General features: G+C 36.0%; 2 protein-coding genes across 2 annotated transcripts; both read left to right on the top strand.

The window, feature by feature from the left end:
- The first annotated feature begins 682 nt into the window (after positions 1-682).
- Positions 683-11,949, top strand: LOC121992163 (brefeldin A-inhibited guanine nucleotide-exchange protein 2-like). The gene is made up of 11 exons (XM_042546345.1): positions 683-2,093; positions 3,229-3,546; positions 3,684-4,086; positions 4,171-4,593; positions 4,679-4,965; positions 5,081-5,354; positions 6,619-7,109; positions 7,186-7,507; positions 7,632-8,016; positions 8,140-8,813; positions 11,173-11,949. Exons 1-11 carry the CDS (start codon positions 889-891, stop codon positions 11,785-11,787), a joined length of 5,397 nt encoding a protein of 1,798 aa, XP_042402279.1. The 5' UTR covers positions 683-888; the 3' UTR covers positions 11,788-11,949.
- A 1,652-nt stretch (positions 11,950-13,601) lies between these two features.
- LOC121989968 (auxin-responsive protein SAUR50-like) lies at positions 13,602-14,102 on the top strand. Its single transcript, XM_042544261.1, has one exon. It carries the CDS (start codon positions 13,636-13,638, stop codon positions 13,906-13,908), a length of 273 nt encoding a protein of 90 aa, XP_042400195.1. The 5' UTR covers positions 13,602-13,635; the 3' UTR covers positions 13,909-14,102.
- Positions 14,103-19,178: the final 5,076 nt, after the last annotated feature.

Genomic DNA, 19,178 nt, shown 5'->3' with positions numbered 1-19,178 from the left:
CATCCCATCACATACCAATTCGAATGACCTGTGGAGTCGCAAGTAACGCCCGTATTCCAGCACAGCAATCAGGTCACCCAAATAACAAGTATAATTTTCTTTTTTTTTTAAATAAGAAAAATCAAAAGATCACTTCTTGAGCATTAAAATAAGGTAAAAATAATAAAGTTAATTCAATTTAGTTTTTTAAAAACATTTACTTTAAAAAAAGTCAACTCACGTATTTTTAAATAATATAAAAAACTTCATTATATTTCTCATATTAAAAATATTTTTATTACAACACTATCACAATAGTCATAGAATATCTATTAGGTGTTAAAATAAATTAATTTAATTTGGTATATTATTATTATAATAGTTATGGAGTAGCGATCAAAAAATACTATATATAAATATTTTTATTGTCAATTTTAATTTGATCATCTTAAAATTATTTTATCAAGTTTAACTATTTTTTATGATGAAAAAATTATATATATAATATATTTGATTAAATAAAATAAATAATAATAATTACAAGAGTAATTTTTTAGGAGAAATATAATGGATCATATTTTAAAAAATAATGAATGATAAATTTATTTATTTTTAAAAACGTCTGATTATTAAATAATAAAAAATTGATAACTAATCCAAGGGGCTGACAAACTGTGCAAACACAGCATATGTAGACATTTGCGATCAAACACAATTGAGTTCAGTATTCTCATCTTCAAGCCTGATCTCGCCTCTCCCACCCTACCCCACCTCGCTCCCCTCTCTCTCTCTCAGTCTCCAGATCCAGCGTTCTTCGATCGATCGCCGATCCCAATCTCTTCCTTCCTCGTCGACGACGCCTCTCTTCTCGCCGGATCTGAGCGATTTGGACCTCGAATCAGGTGGGGAATGGCTTCTGCGGAAGCCGATTCCCGTCTCGCTGTCGTCCTCGTCCCCGCCCTCGAGAAGATCGTGAAGAACGCCTCATGGCGGAAGGGCCACTCCAAGCTCGCCCACCAGTGCAAATCCCTCATCGAGCGACTCTCCCAACCGTCGCCTCCTCCCTCGCCCACCTCCCCCAACTCCTCCTCCTCCCTCCCCGGCCCTCTTCGCGACGGCGGCGCCGCCGTGTACTCCCTCGCCGACGCCGAGACCTTCCTCAACCCTCTCATCGCCGCCTGCTCTTCCGGGTCCCCCCGCGTCGCGGAGCCTGCCCTCGACTGCGTCCATAGACTCATAGTCCACTCCTACCTCCATGGTGAGGCCGACCCCCACGCCGGCCCCGACGCTCGCCTCGTTGCCCATCTCCTTGAGTCCGTTTGCGGGTGCTACTCCCTTGGGGCCACTGAGGATGCCATCGAGCTGCTCGTTATAAAAACGCTCCTTTCTGCCGTCACGTCCACTGCCCTTCGCATACATGGAGATTCCCTCCTCCAGATTGTCCGCACTTGCTATGACTTGTACATCGGCAGCAAAAACGCCGTCAACCAAACCACCGCCAAGGCCTCCCTCATCCAAATGCTTGTCATCGTCTTCCGTCGCATGGAGGCTGACTCCTCCACTGTCCCCGTCCAACCTATCGTCGTTGCGGAGATGATGGAGCCTACTGACCGCTCCTCTTCTGCCACTTCTGTGGACGTAAGCATTGTCCAGGGATTCATCACCAAGATCATCAGCGACATTGATGTTGTGATCAACCAGTCAGCTCCTCTGTCCAGGACTGCCTCTGCCAACAAACACGATGGGGCTTTTGTGTCAACCACAGTCGAGAGCACCAATCCTGCAGACCTGCTTGATTCGACGGACAAGGATATGCTGGACGCCAAGTATTGGGAGATCAGCATGTACAAGACAGCACTGGAAGGCAGGAAGGATGAGTTGGGGCCAGAGGGAGACGGACTGCCAGATAGGGATGATGACACGGAGGTCCAAATTGGAAACAAGCTGAGGAGGGACGCCTTCCTTGTCTTTCGTGCTCTTTGTAAGCTCTCCATGAAGACTCCTCCCAAGGAGGCCGTGGCTGATCCCACACTCATGAAGGGAAAAATTGTGGCATTAGAGCTGCTCAAGATCTTGCTAGAGAATGCTGGCGCTGTGTTCCGCACAAGTGAAAGGTTGTTACTTCATATCCACCACCTTCTGCGTTTCTGATTTTCGTTTTGTGGGACAGGAACAATTAAAATAAGCATATTTGATGTAAGTGGATTACATGATGACTAGACTTCAAGGTTATTGCAGTTTGCAACTAGATATAGTGAATCTTAGACCTAGCATATTGGCGGTTCCACATTTTTTTTAGTATGCTGCGCAATAAAGACATGACAAGATAGTAACACAAATTCCATCCTGTTCATTGGAAGAAGTTATTTTGAAAAATTATACTGAAGAAACAACATCATCCATCGCATTTGTCATAAAAAAACAATTTAAAGGGTCTACTGAAAAAAAATGAGCTAAAAAATCTCAAATTTGTGAACCATTGTCTTTAAAGTTACTTATAATCCAGCTACGTAGCTTCTATCAAGGTTCATCTAGTTGCTTGAGGGAGTTCAGATTAGTTGTTCTTGAACAGTGTGTTTTGAAGTTCTTACTTAGGCAACACTGCATGATGACACTGGCCATGATTTATGACAAGATACTAATGGATATGTTTTCTAGTGTGACACTGGTTGGCAGACTCACCATCACAAAATCTTAGGCTTGTCCATGATATACTCTACGGATAGAGCATTGTGCCATTACAAGGCAATTAGCAATGACAACTTTTTAAATGATTAATTTCTTGTTCTGTGGCGAATGATGATCCAAGTAAGTTGAACAAACAAGGAGGCAGATTTCCATGAAAGTTCAGGAAGGTTGCTGAGTTTTGACATGCAAGGTCACTGGGGATATACCATTGTTGTAGATTCCCTCTTATTGTGAAATAATTTTTAAAGATAAAATCGTCTCAATCTGGGATAATTTCATGAAATACATGTGGTTAATTTGGAACAATTTACATTCCAAGTGAAAGGATTGGCTTTTATTACCTGCATTCCAATTTGATACCAACATCCTCATTCATCACATGAAGAAAACTTTTAGAAAATGATGTGTTGGTAAGCCAGATCTATATCCATATTGGATACTCATTCTTAAGTTTTACAACTAATATTGTCTTTTCTTCAGCTCAAGCTTCACACACAATTTATGCTGATTATCATAGTTGATCACATTCTTGATCTGACAATTTTTGTTTTAATCAAATAGGTTTTTGGGTGCTATCAAGCAATATCTATGTCTCTCTCTTTTGAAGAACAGTGCTTCAGCTCATTTGATCGTTTTTCAGCTGTCATGTTCAATTTTTATTAGCCTTGTATCAAGATTTAGACCAGGATTAAAAGCAGAGATTGGAGTTTTTTTCCCAATGGTTGTACTTAGAGTTTTGGAAAATGTTACACAACCAAATTTTCAGCAGAAGATGATCGTGCTTCGTTTCATGGAGAAGCTGTGTATAGACTCTCAAATTTTGGTAGACATATTCCTTAATTACGATTGTGATGTCCACTCATCAAATATTTTTGAGAGGTATACATGTCTTCTGTTGTGCTTGGTAACTCTATCTGTTTTTATTCCATACACTATTTCTAGAAACTCTTAGTTCTTTCAGTGTCATCCATTAAAAATAGCTAAAAATTTGTTTTTTTTATTTCCCATTTGATTAGGATTGTAAATGGTCTACTAAAAACTGCACAAGGGCCTCCCCCAGGAACTCCTACAACATTGGTGCCTCCACAGGACACCATGATGAAATTTGAAGCTATGAAGTGTCTAGTGGCTATTTTGAGATCAATGGGAGATTGGATGAACAAACAGTTGAGAATTCCTGATCCTGATTCTCAGAAAACAGAAACTTTTGATCGTAGTTTTCAGAAATTAGATGCTGCAGATGCTCAGTTTCAAAAAGCAGAATCAGAAGATGGCAATGGTGTTGGAAATGAACTTCCTTTAGCAAATGGAAACAGTGTTGAACCAGCTGAAGTAAGTGATTCTCATCCAGAAGCAACAAATGGAACGTCAGATGTTGCATCTATTGAGCAGCGGAGAGCATATAAGCTAGAACTTCAGGTATTAATCTGTCTTAACATGATTTCAAGTTTCATGGGAAGAATGTTGTTTGTTTTATTTTAGTTGGAGAATCATAAAATGCAGGAAGGTATTGCACTATTCAATCGGAAACCTAAGAAAGGGATAGAATTTCTTATCAACGCAAGGAAGGTGGGTGATTCACCTGAGGAAATAGCTGTGTTCCTTAAAAGTGAGTCGGGCCTGAATAAAACTTTGATCGGTGATTATTTAGGCGAGAGAGAAGATTTGTCCTTGAAGGTAATGCATGCGTATGTGGATTCATTTGAATTTCACGGAATGGAGTTTGATGAAGCAATCAGGTGTTTCCTACAAGGCTTTAGATTGCCTGGTGAGGCACAAAAAATTGATCGCATCATGGAAAAATTTGCTGAGTGCTACTGTAAGTGCAATCCTAAGGCTTTTACAAGTGCGGACACTGCTTATGTCCTTGCTTACTCGGTAATACTGCTAAATACCGATGCCCATAATCCAATGGTGAAAAATAAGGTCTGCCCTTAGTTTTGGAAACACTTATATGCTTGTCTTTCTCTAGTTTCTATGGGCATAATTGTCAATATTGTTTTTAATGCAGATGTCACCAGATGACTTCATAAGAAATAACCGTGGTATAAATGATGGAAAGGATCTGCCTGAGGAATACCTAAGATCCCTGTTTGAAAGAATTTCCAAGAATGAAATCAAGATGAAAGATGATGACTTAACTCCTCAACAAGTACAATCTTCTAATTCAAATAAACTCTTAGGCTTAGATAGCATTTTGAACATTGTCATACGCAAGCGAGATTCATCAACAGAAACTAGTGATGATATGATCCGGCAAATGCAAGAGCAGTTTAAAGAAAAAGCTCGTAAAACTGAGTAAGTGCCCAAACAATGTTGTATTTTGAATCTTGATTATGTCAATATATCACCTGCTTTAGCACCATAATATTTGTATAACTGCTCTGTTAAATATACACATTGTGAATTTTAGGTCAATATATTACTCTGCATCAAATGTTGCGATTTTGAGGTTTATGACTGAGGTATGCTGGGCTCCAATGCTAGCAGCCTTTAGTGTGCCCCTTGACCAGAGTGATGATGAAACCATCATAGCATTATGCCTCGAAGGATTTCGTAGTGCAGTTCATGTTACTTCAGTTATGTCTATGAAGACTCAAAGAGATGCTTTTGTTACTTCACTTGCAAAGTTTACATCCCTTCATTCAGCGGCAGATATGAAACAGAAAAATATTGATGCTATTAAGGTTTGTGTGGGCAATTGTTTCTTGAACATCCATGTGATTCTGCTCAAACCTTTTGTACTTATTATCTTCCATCTATGTTCTTGAGATTCACCATATTTCTAATAATTTTGGGGGATTCCTTTGGCGACAGAGCATACACTTCAATGGTTTTATTAATGATTCTTAATGTACTCACAGCAAGAAGCCTAAGTCCAACTATTTTTGGGGTTGGCTACATGCTTATCCGTCTTATAATTTTGTATGTTAGTCTTGCTTGAAATTTATCTGGGATGATTTTACCCTTGCCAATCATGAGAAGGCTTTGAATTATGCACAGATTATAGATTTGAGACATAAATTGAATATTGATAGGTATTTCTCAGGGTGTCCTTGCTAAATCTGAAAGGCCTAACCAAACATTTTGATTGATTTAATTTCATACAAAAAGGGTTCAGTTTGGCTTGCAAGTTTCTTTGTAGAAGTTGTTTGGTTTGGTTTTCTTAATCTGAAACCATTAGAAAAACAAAGATTTAGTATTATTGTAAATCTTTATAAATTCTACTATACATGGAATCTTTTACAAGGATTATCTGTTTAAGCTAAGAATAATAACTATTTGGTTAGTTTTTTACTGATTTTTTCTCTACTTTTAACTATCAGAATCAGCTTTTGTTTGTTGGATTTAGTTTGCTTGATTTGAACATAATGGACTCCTCTGGATATTTCTTATATATACTTTTTTTTCCAGTGGTTTACTGTTAGAAATATGATATTGTTGTTTAATTTTCTTGGGTTAAATCGCGAGCAAGAGCATATTTTATTAAGAGATGTTTTCAAATATGTTTTCTTCATATGATATGATGAAGGCCAACAATTCTTATTTCTCTCTTAGACCTAGTTTTCTCGTTTCTGATATGTCAACCCTCTTTTGTATATATAACTGATTAATATTACCACTGGTCTTGATCAAGTAGTGACTTTGCTAGAAGTTAGCTGCATCATGGAGAAGATTTTCATACCCTGTCATTGGTAGTAACTTCTAGAGAATTATGGAATGGCTATGAAATAAATTTCTAAATTAGAAAATAGAATATTTGACCTTGTTTTCATCATCAGAAGTTCAACATATGTAGGATGCTAAGGAGATTATATCTTCTCATAGATTCTAGAATATTTTTGATGGACTCAATAGACAACTGACATTTCAATGTGATTATATAAATGAGCATTCTAATAATACTTCACTAATACTTAAGCTGAGTTATTATATGTAAATATTTTCTAGGCAATTTTATGCATTGCGGATGAAGATGGTAACTACCTTCAAGAAGCTTGGGAACACATTTTGACATGTGTTTCTCGATTCGAACATTTGCATCTCTTGGGAGAGGGTGCCCCGCCTGATGCAGCATTTTTCAGCGTACAACAGTCGGAAATTGATAAATCTAAACAAGCGAAATCCTCTATCCTTCCTGTACTAAAGAAAAAGGGGCCTCCATCTTCAGTTATGAGAAGAGGTACCTATGATAGTGCTGGAGTTGGTGGGCATGCGGCAGGGGTTGTTACATCTGAACAAATGAATAACTTAATCTCCAACTTGAATCTGCTGGGACAAGTTGGGATTGCTGAAGTGACTCACATATTTGTAGGAAGTGAAAGGTTAGACAGTGAGGCAATAGTTGATTTTGTTAAAGCACTTTGTAAGGTTTCAATGGAAGAACTGCGATCCACATCTGAGCCACGCGTTTTCAGTCTAACAAAAATAGTTGAGATTGCGTAAGGACCTATCTGATTTTTTTTTTTTTTAATCTTATGACATTGCACAATCTCATTAAATTTATATTTTTTACAGGCATTACAATATGAACCGCATTAGGCTTGTTTGGTCAAACATTTGGAATGTGTTGTCTGAGTTTTTTGTTACCATTGGCTGCTCTGAGAACCTTTCAATTGCAATCTTTGCGATGGATTCGTTGCGCCAACTAGCTATGAAGTTCTTGGAGAGAAAGGAACTGACCAACTATAACTTTCAAAATGAATTCATGAAACCATTTGTTATTGTTATGAGGAAAAGCAGGGCTGTTGAAATTAGAGAGCTGATCATCAGATGTGTCTCTCAGATGGTGTTAGCTCGTGTTAGCAATGTTAAGTCTGGATGGAAAAGCATGTTCATGGTATAATTCCTTTTCCAATTGATATCAAATTTAGTGTGGAATTAATTTGCTAGTCATTTGTTCAAAGAACTTAAGTTATCTTGTTAATTGAAAATCTCATTTAAATAAATAATGGATTCTGCAGGTCTTTGCAACAGCATCATATGATGATCACAAAAATATAGTTCTCCTGGCCTTTGAGATCATTGAGAAAATTTTGCGCGATTACTTCCCCTATATAACTGAAACAGAAACCACAACCTTCACAGATTGTGTTAATTGTTTGATTGCATTTACTAATAGTCGGTTCAACAAAGATATTAGCCTCAATGCCATTGCTTTTCTACGGTTTTGTGCGGCTAAGCTTGCAGAGGGAGACATTGGTGCTTCTGCTAAACCTAAAGAAAAGGAGGGTTCTGTAAGTAGTTGCCCTCCTTCACCACACATTGTAAAGGAAGAAAAACAAGATACCACATTTCTTATTGACAAGGATGATGATCACCTGCACTTATGGTTTCCACTCTTAGCAGGTTACACAATTTTTTTTTTTATTTTGCAGATTCTAGGTTATTATTCTGTAGGTGCCATATATGATCAAATCTATTAAAAGAGAAACTTATAGTCTTAAATAATCCTCTTTTCTCAAATTGCAGGTTTGTCTGAACTTACTTTTGACCTACGAGCTGAAATCAGACAAAGTTCCTTGCAAGTGTTGTTTGATACACTAAGAAATTATGGTCATCATTTTTCATTGCCCTTATGGGAGAAAGTGTTTGATTCAGTGCTATTCCCTATATTTGATTCTGTAAGGCATGCCATTGATCTGTCTGGAGAGACTTTGCAAGGACAGGATACATCCGAGTTAGTTCAAGATGCTTGGCTTTATGAAACATGCAAACTGGCTCTCCAGTTAGTTGTTGACTTGTTTGTTAAATTCTATGACACGGTACATCCACTTTTGAAAAAGGTGTTGACACTGTTGACTAGTTTCATTAAACGCCCCCATCAAAGCCTTGCAGGCATTGGCATTACTGCATTTGTTCGATTAATGGGCAGTGCAGGGTCTCTATTTATTGAGACCAATTGGGAAATTGTGGTTGTTTCATTGAAAGAAGCTGCTATATCAACTCTCCCTGATTTTTCCTATATATCCTCTGGCGATTACCTTGGCAATGTTACATCTGAAAATGAAGATTCTACTGGAAGGCAAGAGAATGGTGAATCTAGGGAATCGATGGATGATTTTGAAGGCTTGAAGGCCAGAAATTTATATTTTGCAATTGGTGATGCTAAATGTCGTGCTGCTGTGCAGCTTCTCTTAATCCAGGTCAGTGTTGCCCACTTTAATATGCATGCAAGCATTGTTCTGTTTCCTTTTTTTTTCTTTTGGTTGGGTGGAAGTAGGATTTGGTTGGAGTAAGTTTTATCCCAATTTAGTCCCAAATTGTGAATGAGAGGCTATTTAGATAGTTATAAAGCTTGATAGGTTTACAATCTTTTAACTTGAAATAGGAATGTTGCCCAGTTTGGGCTTATGAACGAATGGTTCAGTTTTCAGGATTATTCAATGAGAACTGCTATTAGAAAGAATCTTGTTTTCATCTTGTCAAGGATGATATTAGAAACAATGGTTCCTGTCCCATAATGTGAAAATTGCTATTTTCTAATTACTGATATATTCATGGGTTTGATCATGGTTGTCAAGATCCGATGATACTGATGTGGATTGTCTGTGTTGGATCGGATCAGGATCAACAAAGGGTTCTAAATCAATTATCTTATTAGGATTGCAGGAGATGTTTAACAACTCAAGATTGTCGTTAATTAAAGTTAAATTCCAGAAATTTGTTCAAATTGAGAGCGAAAATGGATAGAATTGATTGAAATTAGGGGTGCAATCGAGCCGAACCGAGCCGAACTTTTGAATGTTTGAGTTTGATTCGTTTATAATCGAACTGAGCTTGAGCTTTATTTAACAAATATATTCATGGCTCACAAGCTTATTTGAGCTTTTATTGAGCCTAAACGAACTTAATAAATATAAATTATAAATTTAAATATTCATTAAAAACTAAATTTATATATTTAGAGAAAATTATAATATTTTTATTAAAATTTACAATTATATTCTAATAAATAAATTTAATATATTTGTCTATATTTTTCATAAGTAGAGTGTAAAATCTATAAATTAATATCAAAATTATTATTTTTTCATTTAAAAGTTGATTCATAAGTTTACTAACGAACATATTCACGAGCTAACGAGCCGAGTATTATGAAGCTTGAGCTTGATTTGTTTATCTTAACGAGCCTCATTAAACGAGCTCAAACGAGTTTTTATCGAATCAAACTTCGAATAGCTCATGAGCGGCTTGGTTCATTTACACTCCTAATTGAAATTAGACTGAGTTAAGTTTATTCAGAAAATTATAGGATTTAGTGAGTTTCTTTACCAATCCTAGCTTAAATCATAACAAATGTGCATAAGAGGGAGAGTGCCTTCTTTGCTCTTTCAAATTCCAACCTAAAACTTCTCACGTTTCACCACTTGAGACTGTCACAAGATGATTATTTAACTTTGCTACTAGTTGTAAACAACCACTAGCTGGATCAAACATTCCATCTATCTCTATTTTGATTGAGAAATTATTTGTTGATTAGGAGAAATTCTATGTAGTAGATTTGAATGTGATTTAGGTCCCAACTAAGCCTTAATCTATATGGAATATTAAATAATAATATAACTTTTTCAAATAATATTTAATAATATCATTAAATATCTTTTATAGTAATGGCCGGTCCCAAGTCCAGATAAAGGGCGAGGGTTGTGTTAGGTTGTCAGCCAGTCATCGTTAAAACTATGATAAATATTTAATGAATAGATCCATTAAATATCTTTTATAGTAATAAATATGATTTTAACATTTACTGTGTTCCATTTTGATTTCATTGTCTATTATAATACATACTCTTTGATACTTGAATTCTTTATCTACCCGTTCCATACCTATTTTGGATGCTGATACTTTGAAACTAATAATCTATGTGGACACTTGCTATCACCATTGATCTCTTTTTTCCTTTTTTTTTTTTTTTGGAAATAGCTATGTTGAACACTTGATCATACAGATATTGAATACTCATACTTGTGTCAGAATACTATTCGATGAGAATTTGCTCCATGCTGACAATGTTGAACACATACATTATCATAATAAAAATATCAGTAACATTTATTTGAACATTGTTGACCCCTGAATGACAACTATTAACAAGAGGATGTACACTGTGCTAATTCTCACTATTTCCAAACAAGTTTCAAAGTAATCAATACCATAAACTTTAGCCACCAATCTCGTTTCTTCAATTGATTGAACCATCAAGATCAGACTTGGCTATGTAAACCTGTTTGTTCACAACTGCATGATCACTTGGTGGAGCAATATCTGAGCACGTGGATCAAGTAGGCAACCATCTCAGGATCCATTGCTTGGTTCCATCTTGGTCTTTAAATGCTTCTGGATTAGTCTGAATATATACACCGAGATAGCTAGCAGACTCCTGAAAAAAATGATGACTGAATGGAATACAAGACTAAGTAGGATGAGCAGTGTACTTATGCTTTCTATTCTGAAGTGCAATAGAAAGATCTTTTTGAATTAACAACACACTTTGTATTGCAGGCCGTGATGGAAATATATAATATGCACAGAGCTCAAATATCAGCAAAGAATACACTGGTACTTTTCGAAGCTTTGCATGCTGTGGCATGTCATGCGCACAAGGTAAACAGTGATGGTGACCTTAGATCCAAGCTGCAGGATCTTGGTTCCATGACCCAAATGCAGGATCCTCCATTGCTACGTCTTGAGAATGAGTCCTATCAGTTATGCCTCATTCTTCTTCAGAATATTGCTGTAGACCTGCCCCCTAATGGTGACCTGGATGTCGAACCATACCTTGTTGATCTTTGCAGGGAGATTCTAGAGGTGTATCTCACAATAGCAAGGACAAAGCTTGGTGAAGCTTCAAATAGTGCTGCTCAACCAGGAATCCACTGGGTCATCCCAGTTGGCTCTGCAAAACGAAGGGAACTTGCAGCACGAGCGTCCATTGTCGTGTCCACCCTGAGGGCTATATGTGGATTGGGAGATAGCTCGTTCAAAAAGAACCTTGCACAGTTCTTCCCTCTTATCGCAGGTCTCATAAGCTGTGAGCATGGGTCCAATGAAGTACAGTTGGAATTGAGCCATATGCTCAGTTCATCTCTAGGTCCAATCTTGCTTTGCGCGAGATGATCATGGAATCAACCAATGAAAGAGTGTTTTTCTAGCGTTTGCTACTTTTTCTTACTTGTTGGTATCCATTCATGGCATTGTCCAGTGTACTCTTAATGAAGAGCAAAAAGGTTTGTTGTAATCTAGTATCCCTTCACGGCTGATTCAGTTTTTGCCGCTTAATTTCATGTCTTGTGATATCTGTTCTTAAGGGTGTAAATGAATTAAGTCGCTCGTGAGTTATTCGAAGTTTGATTCGATAAGAGTTTGTTTGAGTTCGTTTAATGAGACTCGTTAAGATAAACAAATTAAGTTTAAATTTTATAATATTCGGCTCATTGGTTTGTGAACACATTTATTAAGTTCATGAATTAATTTTTAAATAAAAAATAATAATTTTAATATTAAATTTATAAATTTTACACTCTACTTATTAAAAAAATATAGATAAATATATTAAATTTATTTATTAGAATAAAATTATAAAATTTAATAAGAATATTATAATTTTTTCTAAATATATAATTTAATTTTTAATGAACATTTAAATTTATAATTTATATTTATTAAATTCGTTTAGGTTCGATAAAAGTTTGAATAAATTCGTAAGTCATGAATATATTCGTTAAATAAAGTTCGAGTTCGATTCAATTATAAACAAAATAAGTTCAAATATTCAAAAGTTCGACTTGACTCGATTACATCTTTATCAGTTCTGGCATCGGTTGAGCACAGCACAGGAATGACATATAAGATTTTTGATGTTTCAATTTTCTCCTATAATTGAACTGAAAGTTAATTGCCAGATTAAAATATGATTTTGATGGCAATTATTCGTCCTCGGGTTGCTTCTCCTGCTATTCTTATGTTCCCAGTCATATCCTCCTGAAGTGCTTACCTGTCAAATGCCCATGCTTCTGTGCCTCTCTCTTCTGTTGTTTTCGTTTTCGTTTTCTTTTTCTATGCAACAAAAATAGATTAAAAAAATTTCTTAAAAAATATTTTACATCTTACGTAAGTTAAATTAGAGCTTCCAAATATATATATATATATATATATATATATATATATATATATATATATATATATATATATATATATATCCCTCGGTAAGAATAACACACAAAAATAAAATAAAAGACAAGTAATTTAATATGATTTTGCATATGCTTAAGCTTACAATGTATGAGCACATGTATGGCACATAAGATTTTGAGGCTTCAATTTCTTCCTATTGTAATAAATTAAATTTGTCACACCCGTAGAAAAAGGCTTCCATTTTCACACTCATCGGTGATTGTTCTGTCATCCTCAAGAAGTGCTTACCTGTCAAATTCCTCTTCTTTCGACCAGCAAGCAAGCAAGCAGTGGGATGGGGCGCCGAGCATCATCCTGCAGAGCCTAATTAAGGAAGGAACTCGCAATGTATGCTAACTTGGAGGAATGACCTTAGCCCGAGTTCCACGCAAGTGTCGTTTTTTTGCATGAAAGCGCCTAGTTCACAGAAGTCAATTAACATTGTATTAATAGCAAACTACAAAACAGCTTCAGAAACAAACAAACAAACAAAGTAAAGTGCTCATTAAAATGTCGATTAGATACATTTTATACTTGTTTCTTTACTTACTGCAAGGAAAAAGTGGCTCCACACAACCTCAAGCTGGATGCATTACGGAAAGATCATGGCGAGAGGAGGGCCAGGCTTTGCCCTTCAAAAAGCCTACAGTGGCAGCCAATCTTCAGCCCACATGTTCACTGGGCCCGTCACGCTTCCATGGCTTCTCGAAACCCCCCACATGCCCTGTTTCTTCCTCCCTCTGTTTATATATCTCTAATGCAGAGAGCTTCCTTTGCTGCATAAATTTAAGCATGGGGAAGCCCACCATCAAGCAGATACTGAAGCGGTGTTCGAGCCTGGGTCGGAAGCAGGGCGAGGCGGCGGACGTGCCGAGGGGGCACTTCGCGGTGTACGTGGGCGAGAACCGGAGCCGCTTCGTGGTCCCCATCTCCTACCTCGCCCACCCCAAGTTCCAGAGCCTACTTCGGCAGGCGGAGGAGGAGTTCGGGTTCGACCACCAGAGGGGGCTTACCATCCCCTGCGAGGAGGTCGTCTTCAGGTCCCTCACCGCCGCCCTCAACTGAACCAAAGCCAAATCCCTGACTTCGTTGCTGTACATGAAATGAGCGACGTGAGGAAGGAAAAATGTTCCCATGGTTGATGCACATCGAGCTCTGTTCTGCTTCATCTTCTCGACAGAAGATTTTGTTGTTAGATAAACTAAATAACATCGCGTTGATAAGTATCGACCATTAAGAGATGCATTAATTTTCTTTTACACTTTTGCATGTCTTACATATTCCCTTTGGATTCTGGCATTCTACTGCCACAGTTCCACTTGGACAAGAACGGACGTAGAAACGAGCTCCCTGATTGGCGACTGGCATTCTACTGCTGGAGAAACTTTTTCTTCAATAAAGAAGATAGGCATGGCGCAAAAGGTCGACTCAGAATGTTCTTTTCTTGCATGATTAACTCCAAACTTTGGATAGGCAATCCAATGTTCTTTCTCCATTAAATCATGACGTTTAGTTATGTTTTAATGGCGTGGGCATAAAGGTATTAAGTAGGGAAGTGCAGGACGGACCTCATCCATAATTCACTGTCAACTTCTTTTTGTCCGAGCAACTGACGTTTTGGCCACTAAAATCATGGAACTCCCATTTTTGTTCTAGTTACAAAAGGATGGCCGCTTGCATCAGTTATTTTTTATAATCCAAGCATATCTAATCTGATTTTTAGAAAAAAAATTTATCGATCACCCCGAAATCGAAAGTATGCATGGTTCCTTATCTACTAGCCAACGTTTTAAATTTTTGAAAAATATCCTCCGTTAGATCGTAGTTACAAGAATTAACTAAACAATATGTTAGGCTACCTTACCTGACTAAGGAATCAACTTTGTTTCACTAAAATAGAAAGCTACTTGTCAAAGTTACGATATGGTTAGGTTGAGATGGCCCGAGAACTAGGGGGCGAAAAGCATGCATACCTAAAATAATTATCTTGCGACAAAAGACATTAGCAAAAATATATAATTAGTTATGAAAAGAATATTTGATTTGATTGTGCAATTACTCACTGTTTGATCAACTCTCTTTTTACTATATTTTTTTTTGTTAGTCATTCATCTCTTCTTAAACGATGGTTTATTGGAGAAAATTTATATGAAACATCTTTTATGCCCTTTACATAGATCATACTAAAGGACTTTATGCACTCAAACAGTACATTATTCAAGATGATTTTCTTGAAACTTAAAATATTATAATATCCTTGAGAAAAACAAAAATAAAAATGCATCTCGCAAAATAATGAAGTTCAAACAAATTAAAAAGGCTAGGGAAGTCCTTAAAATATCTGAGAAGCTATAAGCATTTCATAGTCAAGAGTGACTTTAATATCAAAACAAAACTATTCCGATTAGGTTTAAATATCTCCATACATATTATTCGATATCTCTTTCGATAGAGATTGACAATGCTGTATTCGGAAAAGCAATTTCCAACACTCTGCTTTGCTTCTCTGAGTCTTTCACTGAATTAGCTGGGTAAAGAGAGTGTCGAGATCACATGCATTGGTATCTTAATCAGTTCATATCATGCCATTTATTTTCTTGCCAACTTGTTCAATTTTGGCCAAAGTAAATCCATCAGGGATTAAACAAGTCAATGGTTACTTTTCAACTCAATCATCTTGTAAGTTTCTTGTTGAAGACTAAAGGATTACTTTTCAACTAAATCTTGTAAGTTTCTTTAATTTGATCAGGATCAGCTTGATGATTCTCTGAATCTTTAAAGATCATACAACAAAAGGCACCTTGCTCATCCCAAGCTTTCTTCATCGTCAGTTCCATAGTGAGATAAAATGAGTAAATCATGATTACCAAGAGGCCTCTCTAAGTGAAAGGAATTTTCTCTTAGAGATTATAATTCTTGTTCTCATGTGGCATCTACTACCGAAGTATTAACTCAACTATGATCGTGAAGACGTCCTTTAAAGGTCATGCTGACATGCACTACAAAAAAAAAGGTTCTTTAGCGATGGAATTATCTATTACTAAATGGCCGCTAATTGAACATAACGACCGATTATTTTCGTCACTATGAAATTGATTGCTGATGTCATTTAACGACGGAATTAAATATCCTATCGCTACTAGAAATGGAATTTAATATCCGTCTCTAAATTTAGAGACAGAATTTAATATTTGTCTCTAAATTTAGCAACGGAATTAAATAGTCCGACGCTAAATTAGTGATGACAATAAATATTCTATTGCTAAAATAGAGACGGAAGTTTATTAATTCTGTCGCTAATCTTAGAGATAGATATTAAATTCTGTCTCTGTTAGCGACGGAATATTTATTTTCGTAACTAAATTCTTAACAATATCATCATAATTTAGCCAAACTTAGCGACGGAATAATAAAATACCATTGTTAATTAGCGACGGAATATTTAAATACCGTTACGAATTAAAGAGGGATAATTAAATATACATCGCTAATTACATTTTTAAATTTCATATATTAACCTAACGACGAATTAATAAATTTCGTCTCTGATTAGTGACAGATTTTAAAATTCCATCGTAAATTAGAAACGGAATATTAAATTTTCGTCGCTAATTATCATAACTTTTAACATTTCATATTTAAACAAGGTGATGAGGAAAAAATTCCATCTCTAATTGGCAATAGAATTTTAAAATTTTCTCTCTAATTAAAGATGGAATTTTAAAATTCCATCTCTAATTTTTGAAAAATTTCAACAGCATTTTCTCATTTTCCTCTTATTTACATATATATCAATCGACACCATCATGGTTTTCAAACATATTCAGATTACACATTCACAAACACATTACACATTTTTACAAATAACATAACACATTACATATTCACAAACAATATAACATATTCTCAAACATAACAATGACATTCACAAACACATGACACATTATAATCTTCACAAAGATGAAATTCAACAAAACGATACATTCACAAAAACAAAAAGTATCAAACCCAATCTAAGCAAGTATCAAATTAATCCCAAAAAAATGAATATCTAAATATCTCAAATAAAGTATAATACATCTGAATCTAATAATACGAAATACAACACCTCCTAACGAAGACAATTCACTCTAAACCTAGCTAGTAGTATTCAATCATGCAGAAAGTATAATACGATAGGTTATTAATAAAACAAGTAATAAATTAGTGACATATCATTAGAATTATGCCTAACATATTGAATTTAATAATATAAACAGTTTGGATAGAAAATTATTTTATACACCTGAATGCTAGTTTAGATATCTGATGATGGTGACATACTAAATAAATCTACAATGTTCTTGAAAAATATAATACAATTAGAGATGCATGTAATATGAAAATTAATAGATCTATTTTGCATGTTTCATAAGTGATAAACAAAGAAAAGAAAAGTAAAAGGTCAACACACCTCTAAGTCACCTACTGATCAGTATAGTCCTAAGGGTCCTGAGTTTGTTGAAAGTCAAAATGATGCCGCATTTGATTCATTCGAGCCTAGGGGTATAAATGAGCCAAGCCACTCGCGAGTTATTTAGGTCTCGGCTTAAAAAAGTTCATTTGATTAAGTTAACAAGTCGAGCTCGAGCCTAATTTTGAGCTCGAAAACATTATTGAGTCGAGCTTGAGCTTAACAGTATTTGGTTCGTAAGCTCGCGAACATGTTCGTTAAAAGGTTCGATTATCTTGTAATATATATATATATATAATTTAATATCATATAAATAATAAATATAATAATATATTATTAAATTTTATAGCTAATTATCTTAAACAAAAAAATGTGGAACCACCACATCAACGACGACCCCCTAGAGTCGGTCCCATGGATATGGAGGGAGGTAAATGCAGGTACACAACTGAAAGCGCATAGCCGGGACGCTAACCCCAGGCAATGACACCCCAAGGATCAAACCCTGGACCTCTCGTCCACGAAACCATGCACCTCCAGCTGTGCTACGCCCTGGGGACAGCTAATTATCTTAAACAAGCTCGAACTAAGCTTGTTTAATTTTTAAACGAGCTTTTTTTTTAGCCGAGCTTGAGCCGAACTCGAGCTATTTAATTTTATTACGGACCAAGCTCGAGCTTAAGAACTAAAGCTCGAATCGAACTCTAGCCAAGCTCAAGCTTAGGGATAACGAACCGAGCTCGAGCTTAGGGATAATGAACCGAGCTTGAACTCGAGCCTCTTACTGTTCCACTCAGTTCAGCTCATTTACAACCCTATTCAAGCCATGAATTCCTGCATTTCCCATCCAATTTCCACATATCTTGTTCAAGATTGTCGCTCCTCTTGAAATTATCTCTCAAATGTCGAGAGTTGATTCCTCAAATCTTGGTTTTCTTGTTCTAAGGCATCTACTCTAATAGATGATTCGGATCCGCTAGATGATCCACTACATGACCCCTGGCCCTAGAAGCTATCACCCGATCATATATGACTCTCACTTGGGACCCAAGATCGTAGAGGGTGGAGGTATTTTTTCTTCTGCTAACAACATCATAATAAATCTCATTTTTCTAGTCGGTAGATAGAGTCTGTGTCTCATGTCGCACTATAGAAGGCTGAGACGCTTATACAACCACGTTTAAAAATTATTAATATCATATATTTATTAAAAAACTAATTATTGTCAATAGTTAAAAATATTCAAGTTTACATTTTTACATCTAATGCCGATAATTGACGATCGACAAATGTGGCATCCTTTGACTTGCGTGTCTTGATAAATACCTCCCAATAAGTAGGAGGTTGTTGTAGCTCATTTTCTTGAATATTAAAGAATGAAATTAAATTAAAATATTAGAATTCATTGATAATCACATAATTCTTATATAAATTTATTAATTGTAAACTCACCAAGTCTTAGGCATGCTCGACAACTGATCAAGATTCAACTGTATGCTTTGTGGATTCAGTACTAGGGTCTGCCAGCTCAATGTTTGTGTTGGCTCGAGCTGTCGTTGAAATTTTCTGCAAACTATCTACATACTAAATGACTCACCATATATCCCGAATATCCTCTAGTACATCGCATGACTTTATTCCCTTTTGTCTTGCTTTGTATAGCATATCTCTATATAGTTTGGCATAAGTTGTGTTCCAAGTTGCATAAAATGCCTCCTCGTGCCCTGACTCCCAAGTATATCTTTTCTTCAACAATAAGTTCACAAATTAGTATAACAAAGAATAAAATCCTGATACATAAAATTACTTACCAAAAATTCATCATGATAAAACTGTCTTATCCCCTGGTCTACACGCTTCCATGTAGTACTAGTAAGGCTCA

This window comes from Zingiber officinale, chromosome 6B (assembly GCF_018446385.1).
Source record: "Zingiber officinale cultivar Zhangliang chromosome 6B, Zo_v1.1, whole genome shotgun sequence".
NCBI lineage: Eukaryota > Viridiplantae > Streptophyta > Magnoliopsida > Zingiberales > Zingiberaceae > Zingiber > Zingiber officinale.
The sequence above is the reverse complement of the archived record's forward strand: the minus strand, read 5'-3'. Positions and strand labels throughout refer to the sequence as shown.